Source organism: Oryctolagus cuniculus, chromosome 3 (assembly GCF_964237555.1).
Source record: "Oryctolagus cuniculus chromosome 3, mOryCun1.1, whole genome shotgun sequence".
NCBI lineage: Eukaryota > Metazoa > Chordata > Mammalia > Lagomorpha > Leporidae > Oryctolagus > Oryctolagus cuniculus.
In genome coordinates, this window is record NC_091434.1 from 21,226,532 (window position 1) to 21,247,704 (window position 21,173).

Below are 21,173 nucleotides of genomic sequence, written 5' to 3' on the forward strand. Positions count from 1 at the left end.
TGGGACTCAGGCTATCTTCTACTGCTTTCCCAGGCCATAGCAGAGAGCTGGATTGGAAGTAGAGCATCCGGGACTCGAACCGGTGGCCATTTAGGATGCCAGCACTGCAGGCGGCGGCTTTACCCACTATACCACAATGCCAGCCCTTGGCAGTTTCTTTACTTAGAAGAGTTTTATTCCCCATGTAGGACCTCTGTCCTTAATGTGTTGTACTATGAGAATTAACACTAAAACTAGTCTTCAAACAGTACTTTATACTTTGTGTGTCTGGTGGGTGCAAACTGTTGAAATCTTTACTTAGTATAGAACTGATCTTCTGTATAAAAAATAATTAAAAATGAATCTTAATGAAGAATGGGATGGGAGAGAGAGTAGGAGATGGGATGGTTTGTGGGTGGGAGGGTGGTTATGGGGAAGAACCACTATAATCCAAAAGTTGGACTTTCGAAAATTTTATTTAGTAAATAAAAGTTTTCTATTAGAAAAATTAAAAAAATAAGAAAAAGAAAAAAAGTTTTATTTATTTATATTTACTTGAAAGGTGGGGCCGGGGCAATCTTTCACCTGCTGGTTCACTCCCTGCATGCCCACAACAGTCAGGATTGGGCCAGGCCAAAGCCAGAAGCCAGGAGCTCCATCTGGGTTTCCCACCTGGGTGACAGAGACCCAAGAAATTGAACCATCACCTGCTACCTCCCAAGGCGCACATCAGCAGGAAGCTGGATGGAGGTGGAGGCGGAGTTTAATCCCAGGCACTCTGATATGGGGTGTTGGGGTCCCAAGCAGCAGCTTAATCCATTGCACCCCAATACCTGCCCCATTGGTTTCCTAAAAGTGAAGCGTGTTGGGGCCAGTGTTGTGGCATAACAGGTTGAGCTGCGGCTTGCAACACTGGCCATATGGGCACCGATTTGAGTCCTGGCTGCTCCACTTCTGATCCAGCTCCCTGCCAATGCACTTGTGAAAGCAGCGGAAGATGTCCAAAGTCTTTGGGGCTTTGCATCCACATGGGAGACCTGGAAGAGGCTCCTGATTCCTGGCTTCAGCCACTGCAACCATTTGGGAAGTGATGCAGCAGATGGAAGATCTCTGTCTCTGTCTCTCCCTCTCTCTCTTTGTAACTTTGACTTTCAAAATAAATAAACAAATCTTCAAAAAGAGAAATGAAGCGTGCACCTACACATGACCCATTTTATCCCAGGTATTTCCTCAAGAGAAGTGAAAGTGTGTCTCTAGACAGAGAATTGTCCACTGATGCCCCTGGGAGCCGTATTTGCAGTACCCCCAAATTAGACATCGCCCAAATGTCCAGCAACAGGTGAGTATATAAACCCATCGTGGAATACTACTTGGCACTGAAAAGGAACTGCTGAGGGATGAAACTCAAAAGCACCATGCTGCTGAAAGACAGTAGAGTGGAGGCTGGATGACTCCACGGAGACGAAACGCTAGAGAAGGCACCATCATTCCTGGTGACAGATCACTGATCGCCTGGGTACGGCAGGAGGAACCCCTGGTGGGGTGGTTACCGGGGGCACAGGGTAGCTTTGGGGCCAAGGGATGTGTGTGTTACTCTGAATGTGGCGATGGCAACATGGCCCATTGAAAAGTTAAAGCTCAGCCAACCGAAAGATTGAAGTGAGGTTTATTGTATGTCAGCCAAACTGCAATAAAGCCGTTGAAAACACAACGCAACGCAACGCAACACACGACAACACAACACAGCCCCTGCAGCGGATTCCAGACAGGCAGCTACGGAAGAGCCCAGGGTCGTGCAGACTTGGGGCTTTCCTGAGCGCTTATGAATGGGCTCCGCGGTGTGGGGAAGCAGGGTGAGTTGCTGGGTGATGTCAGGGCTGCCCTGGGTCCTACTCCCACGCATGGGTTTGCTGAGCCCAAAGGGACCTTAGGGATGGAGCCCTGAGGGCTGAGGGCCCTGCCCTGCCCAGGTCCCTGGCTCACCGTCTCCGAGCAGCCGGCCTGGCTTCCCCTATCGCAGTCTGTCGTCTGTCTGTGGAAGGGCTGCCTGAGCATGACAGCTTCCAGAAGGCAGGGCTGGCCACGTCAGAGGGCTGGGAAGAGCCGCGGCAGGGAGTGGCCAGGTGGGCTGGGCAGTGGGGTCGAGGGCCAGGCCTGGCTGGCCTGGGTCAGGGGACTTGGGCTTCTGCTCCCTGGGCACAGAGTGGGCAGCAGCGCTCTCTCCTCCTGTAATCCGCGGAGCAGGCGTGGCAAACCAGGCCTCCACAGAGCCTGCGGGCAGAGGCGGGGGCACCCAGGCGTGTGCTGGGGCTCTGTCCATACGAGAAGCCCACCCGCCCATCTCATTCATCCCATCTTCCAGGACCCCATTCCTCAGCTGGCCCCTTCCCATGGCTCTCGCTCCTGGCGCTGCTGAGTGCTGGATGCCAGGTGGGGTGAGAGCACTCCTGGCTCCACGTGTCCCTCCCTCCCTCCCTTCCCAGGTACCTGCATGGGTACCGCCGAGACAGGCGGCCAAAGATCTTGCTGCAGCCCACACAGCATCCTGGGGCCACCGCTGACAGGTGCTGGAGCTTCTGCCACAGGAGGTCCTTTTCTCTGATGGGTGGAGGTGGTGGGAGACCCACGCGCCACAGGGACAGAAGGTAGCAGGATGCAAAGATCCCAGAGGGAGGGACAGAAAGAGACACAGGGACACAGAGGTGAAAAGAGGAACAAGGACAGTGAGACAGAAGGCAGAGATACAGAGGGACAGAGAGAGAAGAGAGAGGAAGTTGGAGAATGGGAGAGGGAGGCAGAGAGACACATAGACAGGTAGATAGAAAAATGTAGAGTGAGAGACACAGAGAAAAAGATGCAGCAGGGAGAGAGAGAGAGAGAAGGGAGAGGGAGAGGGAGAGGGAGAGGGAGAGGGTGAGGGATGAGGAGGGGGAGGGGGAGAGGGTGAGGGAGGAGGAGGGGGAGAGGGAGAGGGAGAGGGAGAGAGGCAGTGAGGGCCAGTATTGTGGTACAGTGGATTAAGGCACCACCTGTGGCACCAGCATCCCATAGGAGCGCCCATTCAAGTCCCAGCTGCTCCACTTTGGATCCAGCTTCTTCCCTGCTAAGGTGCTTAGGAAAGTAGCAGAAAATGGCCTGGGTGTCTGGGACCACGTGGGAGACCCAGATGAGTTCCTGGCTCCTGGCTTCTGCCTGGCCTGGCCCCAGCCATTGCAGCCATTTGGAGAGTGAACCAATGGATGGAAAATCTCTCTTTCTCTCTCTCTGTCACTCTGCCTTTCAAATAAATAAATAAATCTTAAAAAAAGAGGCAGTGAGAGACACACACACGAGATGGGTCATTCTCTGGTCTTTGGGGAAGCTGGATGGCACCACACAACACACTCCTGTCCAGCAGAACTGTGCACTGGGTCCAGGACACTGCTCGATCCCCCCTTCTCTGAGGAGGGCTCCCTGGTCTGCTCGATCGCCCCTTCTCTGAGGAGGCTCCCCAGTCACAGAAGCCCCTGGGCAGTTCTCGTGCAGGACCCCCTTCTCGCACATGATGCCTTAGTGTCTTGATCTGCTGTTTGTGCCGATTTAGGATCACGCCCTTGCAAATCTGTGTTCATTGTTTTCTAAAGGGTGTGTGGGAGTATGTGTTTGAAATTTTCATTGAAGTCATGCATGTACCTGATTTAAAAATCAAATAGTACAGGAAAGCTCTGTCAAAAGGTAAGATCCTCCAACGTCTTCCTATTTCCAGGGGCAAAGTGCTTCTTGCATCTTTTTGCAAGGCCTCCTTGCTATTGCTTCCATATTTAAGTAATAAGCTCTCGATTATTCAACAGGAAGTTAGTTGAGGATGTGCTTATTCAACAGAGAATATTTCCAGAGAGCACATTCCTTTGCCATCAGAGGACACGGCTTATTCATTGTCATTCTCACGATGCCTCCTCTGACCTTGCAGTGTAGTTAATTGTTTTAGGTCCTTTGTTGATCATCATTATATTTTTACAGAATGTACTCACGCTTTTATTTCTAGTTCTATTAATTATGCATAGGATCTTACAGCTCCCATTTTATATCAGGATGCTGGACCCCTTCCCTTCAGCTGTGGTCATCTATTCCTGCAGTATCCCGCATAGCAGCCCTAGCCACACCTGCACATGACCAGTGCCCACTACAGTGTTTAGTACACATATAGAACATCTCTGCCTTCACAGAACATTCCACTGGGTTCTCTTCTATACATAATGTGCTAAGCTGGTAGCATTCAGTTCAGTTTCTATAATTATGATTGTCTTCCGTGCTTCGTCTTCAGCCACCCATGAACAGTATTTACGTATGTATGTACGTGTATATCCACACAACCACTGCTCCCCAAAGAGGCTAAGATGTGTTCTGTATCATTTCTTAGAAGGCTCATGTTTTTCTAGATGTTTCTAATTGCCCTTCTTTGTGTCCTGCATTGACTTTCACACATTATCCCCCCCCCCCCATTCATCAAATCAGGTGTTCTCTTAGACCCTCTCCCTGGAGCCCTTCCCCCAGAGCCCCTCCGACTTCCCCTGCGTCTAGACTGCGGGATGCCTGTGCTTGCTGCCCGCTTCTCATCCCGGGAATTCCCTTTCTTCTCTCCTTGGTTAGAACGATGTTTTCCTGCATTCCACATCTTCTCCTTTTTTTGGCTTACTTCCTTGTTTCTCTGGAGCACATCCTCAACTAACTTCCTGACAAAGTCTGTGTGGGAGGTGCCTGTTTGGAAACCTGTCTTTCCTCCACCACCTTCCCCATTTAATTCACAGTCTGGAGGGACACAGATTCCTAGGGTAAAAGCCAGCTTCTCTCAGCACTTGAAAAGCGTAACGTCACGGACTCCTAACATGCATTGGGTTCTATCTCTTTAACGGGTGACCTGTCTTGTATACTAGATACTTTAGGACAGTCTCCTTATCTTTGTTTTTCTCACATTTCACAATGGTGGAGCTAAGCGTGGGTTTTATTTGTCTTGTTTTGCTTTTCATTTATTGTGCTGCACAGTCAGTGAAACCTTTAAACATCTGTGTCCTGCAGAGCTGGGAATTCTCTCATAGTTGTGTGTTGTATTTTATTTGATAATCTCCATTTTATTTTCTGCTCTTTGGGGAGAACGTTTGTCCATTGGAGAGATTACTGGAACTCCCAGACACAACCTTTCTGTCTCTAATTATTCTTTCAAGCCTCCCATTCCCTGTGCTTTTTAGCTCTGCTTTCTGAGAAGTTGTCTCATCTTTCCCTCCCAATCCTTTTTAGCGATCTCTAAAATAATACAACAATTGTATTTTTCATTTCCAAGTTTTAGATCATTGCTTTTCTCAGCATCTTGTGTCCTGGGATGGATCTTTTAAAATTTGTTTGCCTTTATCTCTCTCCTTTACTTCTAAACTCTCTCCAAATGTCAGGGGATCTTGGGTTGCCATTTCAGGCTTAAGAGAGAAGCAGTAAAAGCTGGCTGGAATTCCAACTATCCATCTGGGATGGCTGACCTGTGGCTTCTGCTAAGGGGACTGGTCAGGGAGCTGCTGGCCACACCGGATCCCCAAACGCCAGGACAAATTGGTCTTCTCCCTGGGACGTCTAAATGTCTCTGCAGAAGGACCTTCGATTGCTTGCTTGGGAGATTGGCCACTGCCTGCGGCTGTTCTACAGGTGTGGAGGCAGGGGGTGCCCACTGCTCTTTCTAATGACTTTCTCCCTCCTCTGCCTCCTGCGCCTCTTGCCACTCGTGTCCTGGGCTCTCTGCTTCCTGGAGCTCTAATTTGAGCTTCATGCAGTATCTACTTCATCTGTTTTTCAGCTTCCAGAAATTACCTGAAAGCTCTCACCTGTGGTTGGCTCTTCTCCTTTTCTCTAGGTTGTAAGTTTTATTCTTTTACAATCATTTTAATGAGGTCTCAGGAAGAACAGATGAGGTGTGGTCAGAAGTCAACCTTAGCAGCTTCTTCCTTCTCCCTCCCTCCTTCTCTCTCTTTCTTTCCCTCTTCCCTCCCCCTCCCCTTCTACTCTGCTTTCCCCTTCCCTCCCCTTCCTTTCCCCCTCCCCTCTCCCTCCCATCCCCCCTCTTCTCCCCTTCTCCTCTCCTCTTCCCTCCCCCTCCCCTTCATTTCCCCCTCTCCTCTCCCTCCCACCCCCTCTCTCTCCTCCCCTTCTCCTCTCCCCTCTCCTCTCTCCTCCCCTCTTCCTCCCTTCCTCTCCCCCTCCCCTCCCCTGTCTCCTCTGTCTCCCTTTAACAGCCACACGCATGTTTTGTGTTATTTTATCGTTAGCTACGTGGATTCGTGAGCGAATCATGCTCCTCCCTTCTTGCGAGCTCGGGGCTCCTCAGGGCTCCTTGGGGGCTCCTAGGAGGGCTGCAGCCCTTCAGGTTCTGGCTTGTTCTTTGAGCTCTCCTTTTTCTCACTTTTTTAGCATGCGGGTTTTGTGTAAGAGATTCAGTTCTAGGTGACCGCTCAGCAAACTTCTGATTGTCTCATATTCTGGGGACCCCAGTCCCCTGGGCCACGGGAAGGGAGGCCGTCTCCCCCGCAGACTGCAGGCAGCGGCTCCGGGAACTCAGGGATGGGCAGCTGACCCAGGTGGGGCCCGCAAGCCCGGGGTTCTAAGGAAGTCCTGTGGGCAGGCAGCTGTAGCCCACGAAATGACCTCTCGGCTAACCCTGGTGTCTTTTTTCTCCTTTCTCAATTCTTTCTCCACCCACAGCTTCCTTTCTGTTCATGTAACCGTAGGAGGTACGTGAGCGGTGGCAGTGAGTTGGGGTGGGGCTGTGCATCACCGTCACAGAGCCCCAGGTAATCTATGCGCTGTGTGTCCTTGGTGACCAGGTCAGCGCCTCTGGCCCGCAGTTTCCTCATTGCAAAGTGGGACTCCAGCAGGAGGTAATAGCTGTTCAGTAGTTGCTGGTGGAGCAGAATTGTCATGCCGTGGCCTGGGCCTCCCTTCCCCTCCCCGCTGGCCCCTGCCCCCGTGCCTGTCCTTACTGAATCAGCTCCAACACCCGCTTCTTCATGGCCTGGACCAGGTCCCGCTGCCCGCCAAGCTCATCTTCATACAGCGCAGCCCTCCGCCCGGCCTCCTGCTCCCGCTGCTCCAGCTCCGCCTGCAGCCGGTGTCTCTCTTCCTGACTCCTGGGCGCAGAACGAGACGGGTCTCAGGGAGGAGCCCGGCACTTGGCACGGATGCAGGCTGGGCCTCTGCCTGACAAGGAGCCCCTGCAGATGCACCACACAGTCACGTCACACACTCGCACTCACACACTGACACATGCACACACTCACACACTCACACATTCACACATACACTCACACACACATCACACACTCACACACACACTCACATTCACATCACACACTCACACACACATTCACCCTCACACACACTCACACAATACACTCACACACTCACATCACACACACACACATCACACACTCACACACACACTCACATTCACATCACACACTCACACACACATTCACCCTCACACACATACACTCACACACTCACATCACACACTCACACACACTCACATTCACATCACACACTCACACACATTCACACTCACACACATACACTCACACACACTCTCACACACAGTTCACGCATGCTCTCACACCCAACCTCACATTCACACACACATCCCACATTCTCACACACACACTCACACACACAACACACACACAACTCAACGCTTTCACACTCACACCTCACATTCACACATACTCACACACATCTCACATTCATACACACACTCACACAACTCACAGTGCTCTCACACCTCACATTCACATACACACACTCACAACTCATACATGCTGTCACACTCACACACACATCCCACATTCTCACACACACTCACACACATTCACACATACACACTCTGCACACACACCCCACATTCACATAACACAACATAAAACACACACATAAACCACACACAGAATGCATGCAGATATACAATGAGTAGCACGGCACACAGATAATACAGTATACACACAACACACAACACACCCAGTGCACATATCACACACCAAACCGCGCATGTGTGTCGTCTGACACCTGTGCAAACATTCAGAGAATGTTTCTTTAGAGGAGGCAAGCCGAGATCTCCAGTTTTCCACTTTTCTTTCATTTAAAAAGTGTTTATTACAGCGAGAGCGAGAAATGAGACACCCTGATAACTGGTTCACTCTCCAAATGCCTACAACTGCCTGAGCGGAGCCCAAAGCTGGCAGCCGGGAACTCAGTGCAGGTCCCCCAGGTGGGCGGCAGGAACCCCGGGACGGGAGCTGTCACAAGTCCCTTTCAGGGCCTGCCTGAGCAGGAAGCTGGTGCAGGGGGCAGAGCCAGGAACAGAACCCGGTGCTCTGGCATGGGACACGGCCATCCTCCCTCCCTCCCTGCCCCCTCCTTTCCTTCCTCCTTCCCTCTCTCCATCCCTCCTTCCCTCCGTTCTCTCTTTCATATTTCCATTTTAAAATGCACTTTTCCAGAAAGGACTGCTCACCGTCACTGCAGCTCCCTAGAGAGAAGGTGGATGCCTGGGAACCAAGGCGACAGGGGCTCTGCCCAGCTGGAAACAATTGCATGTGAGGAGGAGCAGTGCAGGATTTGGGCTGATTTCTTGCTTTAAAATATTTTTAAAATTGTACTTCATTGTCTTTACAATTTAAAAAAAAGTAATATTACAAATACGGCTTTCCTCAGTTTGTTTCAGTTCTGGGCTTGGAACCTCCTCGGCTCCATTGTTGCCTATTCTTTTTGTCTTTCGTGGTTTTTCTAGAAGATTCCAAGAAAAGTCCTAGACGGGAACTCAACAGGCCACAGCCCCAGGTCCCAGCCTGTCATTCAGAGGCTCGGTCAGGAGGGCGCCATGATGGCGGGTGGCTCTGGGGAGGGCCCAGGCTCTCAGCGGGTGTGCGTGCTTGTGTGTGTGTGACACAGACTTGAGCATGTTGGCGGGGAGAGGCTTGGGGGGGGGGGCTAGACAGTGTGTTGAGAGCTTCATTTCTCAGACACTGCCATTTAGTGTGTGGCAGGAAGACAGCTGGGTGGGCCACAAAATGCAACCAACCACAGCCAGCCACTGACATTCCGCAACGGCCAGGCCCTGCGGCCTTAAGAAAGTGTTGGGGTGGTCAGGTGGGGATCGGGGTCGTGTTTTGACTCTTAATGAACCCTCTCGTCTCGGGTCTTCTGCTTTCTTAGCTTGATGCCCCACGAGCCAGCCTACTTGCCCAGTGATCCTGAGTCCTTATGTGACCTCTGCGGGGTGTGTGTGTGTGTGTCTGTCTGTCTGTGTGTATATGTCTGTGTGTGTGTCTTTGGGCTGGAAGGGAGCACTCATTAAGCACCTACTATGTGCCAGTGGCCGTTTCAGATGCCAGGAAGAGAGCAGCGGCCACAGCCCTCGTGTCGCTGGTGGTGCACTGGGGCACTGGTCAGAGCCAGCGCCAGACCGTTAGGCTCATGGAACTCAGGGTCCTGCTGGGTGAGCGAGGAGCGGAGACAGTTGGGAGAGGGTCTCGGGGGAGGTGCTCAGGCGAAGCAGACCGCAAAGGGACGAGTGCATGCTAGGGGCTGCTGGGTAGAAAGAGCCTGGCTTGTCTGAGGAACTGAAAGACGGCTAGAGACTGCGGGAGGGGCAGAGCAGGAGAGGAGGTGGGGTGGGGTTGGGGTGGGGGTGGGCCGGGCCTGATCTGTCCCCCAGCAGCCCCAGGAGGGGTGTCATGGAAAGCCACTGAAGTGTTTTAAGCTGGGGGGAGGGGGGACAGATACTGCTGGTGCGGGAGGGAATGTGGATAGAATGCACATTTATTTAGCACCTACTGTGTGCCAGGCACTGAACCTAGTTCTCTAGCCTTGTTTCACTTAATTTCCACAATGTAATGAGGCAGGTCGTATGAGCTTCATTATGTGATGGACAAATAGAGGCTCAGAGAGGGTCACGCTGCTTGCTAAGTGGCAGGATGAGGAATCTGGACACAGGCCTGTCCAGCTATAGACTCTGTTTGCCATCCCACACTTTCTTCCACGCAGGACCGTGGTCCCCCGTGACCCCTGGCACCAGTTCCTGGTGGGACAGGTGAGTCCTGGCAGCTCCTGGAGGGCTCAGAGGAGCTCAGTGCTGCTGTGCAGGGGGTGGAGGAGACGCAATGTCTGCCCAGTTCCCGAGCTTAGGCCCGGCCTAATCGCCTTTGCTTGAGGTCTTAGCAGAGGCAGCAGAAATGCACCTGCTTGGGGAGCGGCCCCCACAGAGCTCCTGAGTTGGAAAGAAGGCCCTTAGGGGCCCTTTGTCTGCTTACGCAAATCAGGAACCCGCAGCCCAGAGGGGAGGCCACTGCCCCCACCCCCGGGAGGGGGTTGGCACAGTCAGAAAGCCATAGAGTGGGTATCAGGATCTCAATGCCAAGGCCACTTTCACAGTCCTTGCAGGCCTGGCCTGGGGCCTGCTGTGGTTCACCTCTGGGTCTGGCCTGGGCTCGGTGCATGGTGGCTTCCCCCACCCCCACTATGTTCTCCACGCCATGGCCAGAGCGAGCCCCTTAAGAACCAAGGTCCGACAAGGAGACTCCAGGTCCAAATTCTGCTCCAGACCCTTGCTCTGGCTGTTCCCTCTGCCTAGAATACCCTTCTGCCCTCTATCCAAATGGCTGGCTCCTCCCTTCCTCCGGGTGTCCACCTCAGAGAGGCCCTCCCTGACTTTTTGAAAACCTGGCTGGTGCAGTAGTTTAAGCCCCACCTGTGATGCCGGCATCCCATATGGGCCCCTGTTCAAGTCCCGGCTGCTCCACTTCTGATCCAGCTCCCTGCTAATGCACCCAGGGAAGCAGTGGAAGACGGCCCAAGTGCTTGGGCCCCTGCACCCATGTGGAAGACCCAGAAGAAGCTCCTGGCTCCTGGCTTTGGATCAGCGCAGCTCTGGCCATCTCTCTGCCCCTCTGTAACTCTGCCTTTCAAATAAATAAGTCAATTTTAGAAAAAAAAATAAAACATCACGCCCAACAGGAGCCATTCCCTATCCCAGCTTTCTCCTCTCTCCTTCCAGTTTACTGCAGGCTGGCTATCCGCGTGTTTCACATGCTTGTTGAACCTGCAGGCCGCCTGCCTCCCTAGAACGGAAGCTGCACAGAGCAGGCGTTCTGTCTGCAAAACTATTTCCTGTCCACCCAGCAAGCCTGGCTCCCAGTGTTTCCAAAGTAACTGAATGACAGACACCAGGGCCCCCAGTCACAGGGAGCAGCCTGGCCAGGAAGTCTCCACGGAGCCTCCCTGCTTCTCCCCCAGCCTGCCTGGATCCCACAGAAGGCTCTTGGGTGGACAGGGCCCCCGCGCTCACTGAGGGCTGCATCACTGGAATCGTTGATGACCCAAGTGGCAGGCGCAGCTGAGTGTTCAGTGGGAAGAGCCCCGGGGAGCGTTCCGGGTTGGCTGCGAGGCTCCTGGGCCTCTCTTGTGCAGCTAAGCCATCAGCAGAGTCCGCAGTGATTCAGCCTGACTCACAGCCCCCACCCTGGGCTCTACTGGGGGGGCACACGGGGGGCCTCCAGGCTCCACGGCAGGTGCCAGCCATGTGGGAGAGGATCAGAGACAGGTGGGCCGACTGGGGCACAGAGACTGAGTCAGACCAAGGAGGATCTGTGCACAGCGGGGGCATTGAGAAAAGTAAATTAGGAAGCAGAGCCTGAGGCATCGAGAAACTAAAGGGGAAAGACAGACAGACAGACAGACAGACAGCAAGCCTGGGGCCCAGTGTGATAACGAGAACATGAAGGTGCCGCGTGGTGATTCGCTGAGCGGGAGACACAGAGACAGTGGAATGTAGACAGCCCTCACGTCTCCGGGTTCTGCATGCCCGGATTCAACCAACTGCAATCGCGAATGTTCGGAAAAAAATAGTAGCTTCCATACTACACAAGCGCTTATTCCCGCCCCCCCCCCCCATCATAATTCCCTAAACAATATAGAGGAACAGCTATGTACATGGCACTTACTTTGTTTTAGATATGATAAGTAACCTCGAGGTGATGTAAAGCATGCTGGGGCGGGCGTGCGGGTTGGCGGCTAAGACACCGGTTTAGACACCTGCTTTCCCTGCTGGTGTGCTCGGGTTGGGGTCCCAGCTCTGCTCCTGCTTCCAGCTTCCTGCCACTGCACACACTCGGAGCCAGCAGGTCTAGTACCAGGTCCCTGCTGCCCACGTGGGGAGACCTGGCCCAAGCTCAGCCATTGGGGGAGTGAATCAGCGGATGCGAGATCTCTGCCCGCCTGCCTCTGTGTCTCCCTGCCTCTCAAAATAACTAATAATTAAAAAATGAAGTGCATGGGGGTGGTGTGTGCCCAGGGAATAGCAAATACTATGGTGATTTCGGTAAGAAACTTGAACATCTGCACGGGGCCTGGAACGGAACCCCTCCCGCTAGCGAGAGAAGTCTGTGCAGGCACTCCCGGTGCTGGCTGAGGGGTAGGAGCTAAGCCATTGGCTCTGCAGCCCCCTGCAGGGTGCAGCTCTCTACTCTGCTGCCAGCTGACACTGGTGACCTGCCTCGGGTTCCTCATCTGTAAAATGCAGGTTCTCATGGAGCCCATCTCATACGGTGGTTACAAGGAAGCACCCACAGCAGTGTCCGGGACACAGTGGCCACTCAGGAAGCCAGGGCCACGTTCATGATCAGCAGGAGGGTGGGAGACAGACTGTGCCACAGGGAGCAAGGGGACGGAGACAGAGTAAAAGAGGGAGAGAGAATGAGATGGTGTGGGGCATGGGGGGTAGGGAGGAATGGGTGGAAAGGACAGAGAAGAAACAGGGGGTAGAAAGGGAGTGGGGTGCAGGGGGGAGGGAAGGTGAGAGGGAGGCAGGCGCAGGACCCCTCCTGGGGCTGCTGGGAGCCCCTTGTGATCAAGATCAATGCCCCTCAGGCCTCAGCATCCACAGCTGTGCCCAGCACGGGGCCTCCAAAGGCCTTGCCCGCGGCCCAGGGAGCATCAGGCGGCCGTTGCCAAGGTTACCTGTGCAGCTGCTCCCGAAGTGCCCGCAGCTCCCCCTCCCGCTCCTTTAGCAGCTGCTCCTGGCACCGGGCCTGCTCCTGGGCCTGTTGGAGTCCATGTCTGAGGCTCTGGGGGGCGGGAGGAAGACCAGGGTAAACTGAGGGGGGGAGCCAGAGACCCCAGGTCCAGGGCTGACTGGCCAGACCTCCCTTGCAGGCAGGGCAGGACTGGTGCAGCGCTGGGAGCTGGGATGCCTGGTTCTGTCCCAGGCCCGGCCTCGGATAAGCCTGAGGCCACCCCTTCCTCCTTCACTGAAGGATGGGGAGTCCGAAGCTCACAGAGCTTGGAGACGCTGCTGGGGAGGGCTTGGTAAGCTCTTGGGCTGCCTTTGGGAGAAGCATCCACAACCAGAATGACTCAGAGGGGTTTGTAACAGTAGGACTTAGACACTGGGAAGATACCTGCAGGGAATATGGACCCTGAAGAACTGTGGGGAAAGGATCTCAAACTCAAATGCCTACAGGGGCTCAGCAGGAGGTACTGACAGAGTGTGAGGCAATAGGGAGAGGTGGGGACTGCGGTGAACTGAAGAATGCCGGGCTTTGAAAAGGCATCCCCAAATAGTAAGCACATGCAGGACGGCAGAAATTGATCTGTGGGTCCCCAGGCCACCACTGCAGACTCCCCACTTGTGGGCCAAGTGACAGAGGGGAAGGCAGACAGGTACGGAGCTCAAGTTGCTCTCACCTTGACCACAGCCTGCAGGGACTTGTCTGCTTGCTCCTCCCTCCGGGCCACACTGGTCACTCCTGTTTGCTCTGGCTGCTTCTCCGTGGTGGGGTCTTCCTCTGTTCCCAGGGTCTCCCTGACAACACCAGGCCCTCCCCACTTCTGCCTGCTCTCTGATGTTGCTTCCCGAGTCCCCTGTGTGGCTTTCTGACCCTCCGCACCTGGCAGAACCCCTCTACCCTCAGCCTGTCCCTGGCTGCTGGCTGCTGACGTCTCCAGGGAGACCCCTGTCCTTGGGGCTCCCTCCCCCTGCTCTGGCCGAAGTTCCTCTCCCTCTGGCTCCCACGTGCTGTGGGGGCAGCCGAGGCTGCTGGCATCTTCTCTCTTTTCCAAAAAGGGGGAAAGATGCCCATGTTGTTGGGGTCTCAAGGGTCCAGCCAATGGGGCATCCCTGGTGGCATTTCTCAGACAGCTGGTGTGACTGGAGTGTGGCTCCTCCAGTGGGACTCCTTTGGGGTCTCCAGGCGTGTCTGGGATCTGCAGAGAAGCCCCCATGCCTGTCACCCCTCTCAGCACCCACACTCCTGCCTCCCGTGCCCTCCCACTTCTCAGCAGCCCGGGAGCCTGAGTTTCAGCCCCCTGGGGATGTAAGCTCCCAGCTGTGACCTCTCCACACCCTCTCCCCCTTGCCTGCAGCCCACCGCCATCTCCCTCCTCCACCTGCGTCTTCCACATTGGCCTGATTCTCCCCGTTCATTCTCGGCCCTGAACTTGACTTCACGTTTCCGTTTTCTCACCTGCAAAGTGGGGATGACACAGCTTGGTTTATAGGGCTGCGATGAGGGTGCAGACGGGCCGACCGTCCCCTGCTCCCTGCTCGTGGGTCTCTCTGTTCGTTTCTCTATCATTGCTCTTTGCATGTGTTGCAGGGAGCGGTCTCCCCACACAGACCTTGAACTCCTGCAGGCCAGAGCCTCAGTCCCAGCAGTATCTGTGCCTGGAAGCTGGCGGGGTGCAGCGTGGAGCTCGTGGGGGTGCTGATAGCCACAGGCAGCCAGGCAAGAGCACGTGGCCAGGGGCCTCGCTCTGTGCTGCTCATGAGTTGGCTCAGTTCACACCCATGACCACTCTGAGGCAGGCCAAGGAACCTGCCCAAAGGCCGTGCTTAGAGAGGGGTGGAGCTGGATTTGATCCAGAAAATTTGGCTCTTTAGTCACTCCCCAAACAGAGCCAGACAGCACGGCGGGAGGGGGGGGAGGGGGGGAGGGGCGGGGCTCAGCAGGGGCTGTCTCCCTCATCTGCTTGCAGTCCCCCTCCCCGGTACCTCCCCCTCCCTGGGGCCCCAGTGCCCCCACAGATGCTCCCCCTACCCCCAACCCCCCAGGAACGTGAGCTCTCGGCTCCCCAGTGGCTCCCAGGCCCCTGGTGCACACGGGGGTGTTCCTCTGTCTGTCCTATTGGGCCAGTGCTCCCTGTACACTCAGCCTGGGTCCCAAGCAGTCAGGGGAAGGAGCCACTCAGAGAGAAGGCAGAGCAGAGGCACCTCTTTGTGCGAATTCTTGGCTTTCCTGGGTCTTCTTCCCTGGGTCCGATGGGAATCGGAGCAGCGTGATCTGAAAGTGGAAGAGGCAGGAGGACCCTGGGCCCCTCGCCAGCAGTGGGCTAGTACACCCCATCTTTCTAACTGCCCACTCAGCCCACCACCCTCTGGCCCCTCATGCATCCTGCTCTCCATCCTTCCACCTGTCAGTCCCTCATCCATGCATTCCATCCCGGCTCCCCACCCTCCATTCTTCCTTGCAACTCTCGCTCCAATCATCCAGCAAATTCCCGGTGACTGTTTGCTGCAGCATCACGGATGGCAGCAGGTCACATGGTGGAAGCAGAGGACCCGAGCTCCAGAAGCAGAAGAGAGAGAGACGCAGGTGGGGCTGGAGGCTGGGCGCTTGGGGCTCGCCTGGGCTGCAGGACAGCAGCAGGAGCAGGCAGTGGAAAGAGGCTTCTCCCCACGCTGCACCACTCACTCTGAGAACATGGGCCAGGCCCCATCCAGGTCCGGCCGCTGCAGGTCCAAGTCGAAGGTCACCCCGTTGAGAGCATAGAGAGAGTCCAGGATGTTTTCCTGGAGTTCAGGGCACAGCAGAGGGCTCCGAGGGCCATACCATTCCCTGTGTTAGCGAGGACCGGCACCCTTGACCTTTGACCTGCTATTGCCATCTCCCCCCACCTCCCCAGAGTCAGCCTCACTGCACACCATGATGGACTTGCTCCCTGGTAGGGCTGGGGTCCTTATGGAGCAGGAGGCAGCACCATGATGCTTCCAGGGCTCCCCCTGCCCTGTCTATCCTGATTTCTCTTCCAGATTCCTTCCCATCATGCTCAGCGTTAAGCCACCCAGTCAGGGTGGAAGAGGACTCTTTCATGAAGGAGGGCACAGGGGCTCAGGTGGCACCCACAGGAAGATGTCCCTGCCCCCTGACCTGGTGAGTTCTGGGCTCAGGAGGCAGAGCTGCAGGGACTCGGCCAGCTGTCCGTGGGCCAGGCAGAAGCGGATGAAGGCACGGCCTTTTCCCAGTGAGCTCTTCAACTGCAGGTGCACGGGGCAAAGGAGGGAGAGGGAGAGGATGAGGGGGCTCTGCCATTGCGGAGGGAGAAGACAGGAGCGGGGCTTGTAGGCGGTGGGAAGAAGGCGAGGCTGGAGGGGTGCTGAGAGCAAGGCCAGCGGGAGCTGAGACCAGCTGGGGCCTCGGGTAGGTTGTTATTCCCCCACCCAGCCATGTCCAACAGGAGCCGGGCGGTGGCGCCCTGTCATGCTCCCGAAGCCGGCCTTCCTGCCCCTGCCCCTGGATACCTTGTTCTGTGAGCCAACGAAGCAAACCGCCTCCGTGTCACCTCGCTGCCGCCGCAGGGCAGTGCAGAGGAAGTCCCAGTAGTCCTTGCGAGGCCCCAGGAAGCTCTTCTGCTCTTTCTGGTCAAACTGGGACCAAGAAGAGGGGAAGGGGAGTGTGAGGGAGCTTCCCTCTAGGAGCCACCTTGCGTTCCAGCACGTGGCGCTCACCTGAGCTAGGGGAAGGGGCGAGTGCACACAGACCCAGCTTCCTGTCCTGGCTCTGCCCTCACTGGGTAACTGGGAGCAACCTGCTCGGCCTGGCTGAGCCTCAGAGTTCTCACCCATTCATCCACGCATTGAGCACTTACTATGTGCCAAGGCCTGTTCTAAGCTCGGAGAGGGGGAGGTTACAGCAGTGACAAAACTGACCCCCAGGAGGCCAAGGGACAAACTGACCTTATCCCCACCTTGATAGGAGAGACAGAAGGAGCAGACCAAGTGAATAAAACATCAGTGTGTTAGATAGTGTTGACTGCAATGGAGAAAACAAAACGGGGAAAAGCATAGCATGTGGGACGCATATGTGTGTGTACACAGTGTGTTGAAAATGTAGATTAGGGGCCGGCACTATGGCTCAATGGGTTAAGCTACCACCTATGGTGGGGGCATCCCATATGGGCATCAGTTCAATTCCTGGCTGCTCTGCTTCCAATCCAGCTCCCTGCTAATGCATGTGGGAAAGCAACCGAAGACGGCTCAAGTGTTTGAGCCCCTACTAGCCACATGGGAGACCTGGCTCCTGGCTTCAGCTTTGTCCAGCCCTGACCCTTCTGGCCATTTGCAGAGTGAACTAGCAGAGGGAAGGTCTCTCTCTGTCTCTCCCTTTCTCTCTGTAACTCTACTTTTCAAATAAATATTAAAAAAAAGAGAAAATTTAGATTACAATAGCCAGAGAAAGCCTGTAGACCTGAAGAGAATGAGAAAGTGGGTCATGCAAATTTGGGGGGTGGGTAACAGGTGCAAAGGCCCTGCGGCAGGCACATGCCTGGTGTATTTGAGGAAGATCCAGGAGGCCAGGGGAGCTGCAGTGCAGTAAATGAGGGGCAGCGTGGCAAGGGGTGAAGTTAGAGAAGTAGGAGGGGTGTCCATGTGGGGGGGAAGGTCACCAAGCACCTCCAAGTCTTAGAATGAGGCTTAAATAAGGTGGGTCACAGAAATAGCAAAGCCTGTCATATAGAAAGTGCTCAATAAAAGCTACTGCTAGTTATGATTCGGGCTCCACTCTGCAGCATGAAGGCCACCCCACTTCCCAGGCTGCAAGGACAACCGGTGGGAATGAGCTTAGGTGTCAGGAAGGCCTTGTTGCCTCAGAGGGAGGTGAGGCGTGCAGTCAACCTTCCCTCTGCACCCGGGACAGCTCTCCTGTTATCTGGGCCTGGGGACGGGGCTGGGGAGGGAGCAGAGGGCCCCACCTGTAGCAGCAGCTCCAGGCAGCCGCAGAGTCTGTGTAGCTCAGCACTGGCATCGGTCATGGGCCCCCGGCTGTCCCCGTAGGCCTGGAGGATGGCAGAGACGGCAGCTGTGGGGAGGAAGGCACACGTCAGCCATCAGGCAGCGAGGCCCATGAGGGAGAAGCTCCCAGAAAGCCTCTCAGCACACACTCACCTTAAAAAAAGATTTATTTACTTATTTGAAAAGCAGATTGAAAGGCAGAGATACAGAAAGAGAGAGAGAGAGAGAATCTTTCATCCACTGCTTTACTCCCCACATGGCCACAACAGCCAGAGCTGGGCCGAGCTGAAGCCAGAAACCAGGAGCTTCTTCCAGGTCTCCCATATGGGTGCAGGGGCCCAAGCTCTTGGGCTACCTTCCACTGCTTTCCCAGGCCACTAGCAGGAGCTGGATCAGAAGTGGAGGAGCCGGGACTCGAACCGGTGCTCATATGGGATGCCGGCACTGCAGGCAGAGGCTTAGCCTTCCACACCACAGCGCCAGCCCCCACACACTCACCTTTCAGGTCCCTGGTCACCTTGAGGACGCTCCCTTCTTCTGCCATGGTACCTGGAAACATTAGGATTCCCACGTCTGCCCAGGAAGGACCCTCTGGGCTCTGTCTCTTTATACAAGGAGGCATCAGGGCCCAGAGGAGGAACGTGACTTATCTAGGGTCACAGGGTGAGCTTGCTGGTGGGGTGGAAACCCCAGCTCTTTCCTGGGGCCGCCGTGTGAAGAGGATGGTGTGGCCTCCATGGGTGGAGCTGTTGCTGGGAGCCTGGCTTCCTTGGCTCATCCGATGCCCACAGTAACCCTATGAGATTAGTAACCTCATTCTACACAGGAGAAACGGGCAAGGCAAGGGTGGCTTTGTAGCTGACGTCACAAGGCTGTCAGGGGCGGAGTCAGAATTGGCAGTCAGGTGTGTGTACCTACAGGGCTGCGATGTCGGCTCTGGGTTGGGGGGTGGGGCTCAGGAGGGTGCTGGACCACCAAATCCCTCAGCCTTGGCGCAGCAGGCACCATCTAGAGACACACACTCATTCTTCCCTCGTTCCCAGCTGAGTGGAAAATGTGTGTTCTTTGAATGAGGGAAGCAGAAGTAAAGCGAGGCTCCGTGGCCTGGACGGGGCCCTGGGCTGGGTGTGGGGTGGGGCAGGGGCCTGGCATTAAGCCTGCCCTCCTCCCAGGGGAACCTCAGCTTCGTCTCCTCCTGGGCCTCAGCAGCTGGTGGGCTTGTCCCGAGATCCTGGAGACAGGGGACGAGGTAGGGAGTGGGAAGCCTAGAGTCTCACCCCTAGGCGGCAGCTGCTGGAATTTGGGGGAGAGGGGAAGGCGGAGGCCATGGGGGTGGTGTTGGAGTGCAGGGAGCAGGAGGTGGGAGTCAAGACACCTGGGTCTGTGTCCTGGCCTGGGCACCTGCTCACTGTGCGTCCTTGGCAAGTCTCACTTTTCTTGGGCCTCAGTCTATCTGTAGACCAAGGGGTTGGACCCAGAGTCTGCAGCCCCCTCTAACTCAGAGTCCTCAGCTGCAGGGACCCTCTCCTGCCCCCACTCCCTCCCCTCCCTCTCCAGTGCCCCCTCTGCATCCTGCCCCTGGCACCTACCCCTTTCCCAGCCATCCCTGAGACCCAGGGCTGTCCCGCCACTCACCTGGCAAGCGTGGCAAGCATGTGAGGCCGGAGCTGGAACCGTCCTAGCGACTGGCATGTCCCCACATTTGCTGCCCAGGAGGTGACTCAACTCTGCCCAGAGAGGGCGGGGCAGAGGCTCCTGGGAGGGGACCAGGCACCAGGGCAGATCTGCGTGCGCGCGCGCGTGTGTGTGTGTGTGTGTGTGAGAGAGAGAGAGAGAGAGAGAGAGAGAGAGAGAGAGAGAGAGAGAGAGATATGTTCCCCAAAGGCAGATCGCCAGGGTCTGTGTAGGGGGCACCGGCTCCTCCTCCAAGGTGGCGGCCATGCTTGCAGCTCTGACAGGTTCCTTCCCCTTTTTCATTACTTGCTCTTGAGTTTCTTCCCGCTCACCACCAGGTGGCACAAAGAGGCTGGGGAGCTGCCCCCCTGATGCCTGGGCCATTCTCCACTGTCACTAGGTGCCAGCGAGTGCAGCTGGGGCAGGGAGGACGAGGGTCCCGCAGTGTGCCCCCTCCCCCTCTCCACTGCAGCTTGCAGAGGGGTCCCCGTGAGCGCAGGTCACCAGTTTCCTTCGTGCAGGCCTGGGGCCCACTCGTGCAGGATCCGAAGTGAACCCCCTAGTGAGCTGCTGTGTGCAGCAAGGGGCCAGGGAACAGGGGCGGGTGAGCCGTGGTGCCCCCGCTCTGGCTCTGCTCTGTCCTCTTGAGGCTGGGGTGTTTCTCAGCCGGGAACCCGTTTTCCTAGACTGGGCTACTCCAGGAGCTAGGGCTGAGGACAGAGGCGCTGAGCAGGCACCTGCAAGACCCGCACACACGACCCGCGCGCGTCGACGCCCGAGCCTGGCCCTCCCTGCCTCTGCTCCCTGCCTGTCGCCCCGCGCAGAGGCTCCGGCCCAGCTCTGCCGCCCGTGTCCCCGTCTGCCCGTCTCCGACTCTAGTTCTCCCCTTATCTGTTCCCCGCCACTCCCGTCGCGCCGTCCGTCTCCTTCTCGCCCCGTTAACCCTGCCCGCGCGCAGCCAGCCCGGACCCCGGGGCCCTGCCGCCGCCCCTCCCCGCGGCCCCGGTCTCCCGCCGTCACTGGCTGACTCCCCGCGCCGGTGTCACCGCCCCTCGCCAGGCCCCCGCACTCCCCAGCTTCCTGGGAGCGCCCGGACTCTGGCAGGGGCCGGGCCGGGGGCGTCGCCGCTCCGCTCAGGTCGTGGCGGGTGCGCTGGGCCGAGTCGTCGCCAAGGCTGGGGGCGGGCCGGCTCCCTGGGCACCCACGTCCCCGCCCCCGGCCCGCCGGACGCCTGGCCCGATGGGCTGCACCGTGAGCTTGGTGTGCTGCGAGGCGCTGGAGCCCGGGCCCCCCGGTGGCCCCCAGTCCTCGGGGAGCCCCGCGGCCCCTGTGCGGGCCGAGCGCGGGGGACCCGGGGCGTCCGTACGCGCCGAGAGGAGCCGGCCGCTGCTTCAGGTAGAGCGCAGCGGGAGCGGGTTGGGGGAGGACGCCCAGAGTAGAGGAGCCA

At 56.4% G+C, this 21,173-nt stretch overlaps 1 protein-coding gene across 2 annotated transcripts; it reads right to left on the reverse strand.

Moving 5' to 3' along the window:
• Positions 1–1,615: 1,615 nt before the first annotated feature.
• On the reverse strand, positions 1,616–21,139 carry RUFY4 (RUN and FYVE domain containing 4). 2 transcript variants are annotated; one of them, XM_070070221.1, is made up of 12 exons: positions 19,688–21,139; positions 18,551–18,601; positions 18,013–18,119; positions 16,562–16,687; positions 16,191–16,297; positions 15,735–15,878; positions 15,254–15,323; positions 13,729–14,247; positions 13,003–13,109; positions 6,978–7,124; positions 2,467–2,577; positions 1,616–2,250 (listed from the first exon to the last, which is right to left on the reverse strand). In XM_070070221.1, exons 2-12 carry the CDS (start codon positions 18,594–18,596, stop codon positions 2,148–2,150), a joined length of 1,587 nt encoding a protein of 528 aa, XP_069926322.1. In that variant the 5' UTR covers positions 18,597–18,601; positions 19,688–21,139; the 3' UTR covers positions 1,616–2,147. The 2 variants fall into 2 exon arrangements, with proteins under 2 accessions (XP_069926322.1, XP_069926321.1); XM_070070220.1 differs by lacking the exon at positions 19,688–21,139 and having other exon boundaries at positions 18,551–19,649.
• Between the last annotated feature and the right edge of the window lie 34 nt (positions 21,140–21,173).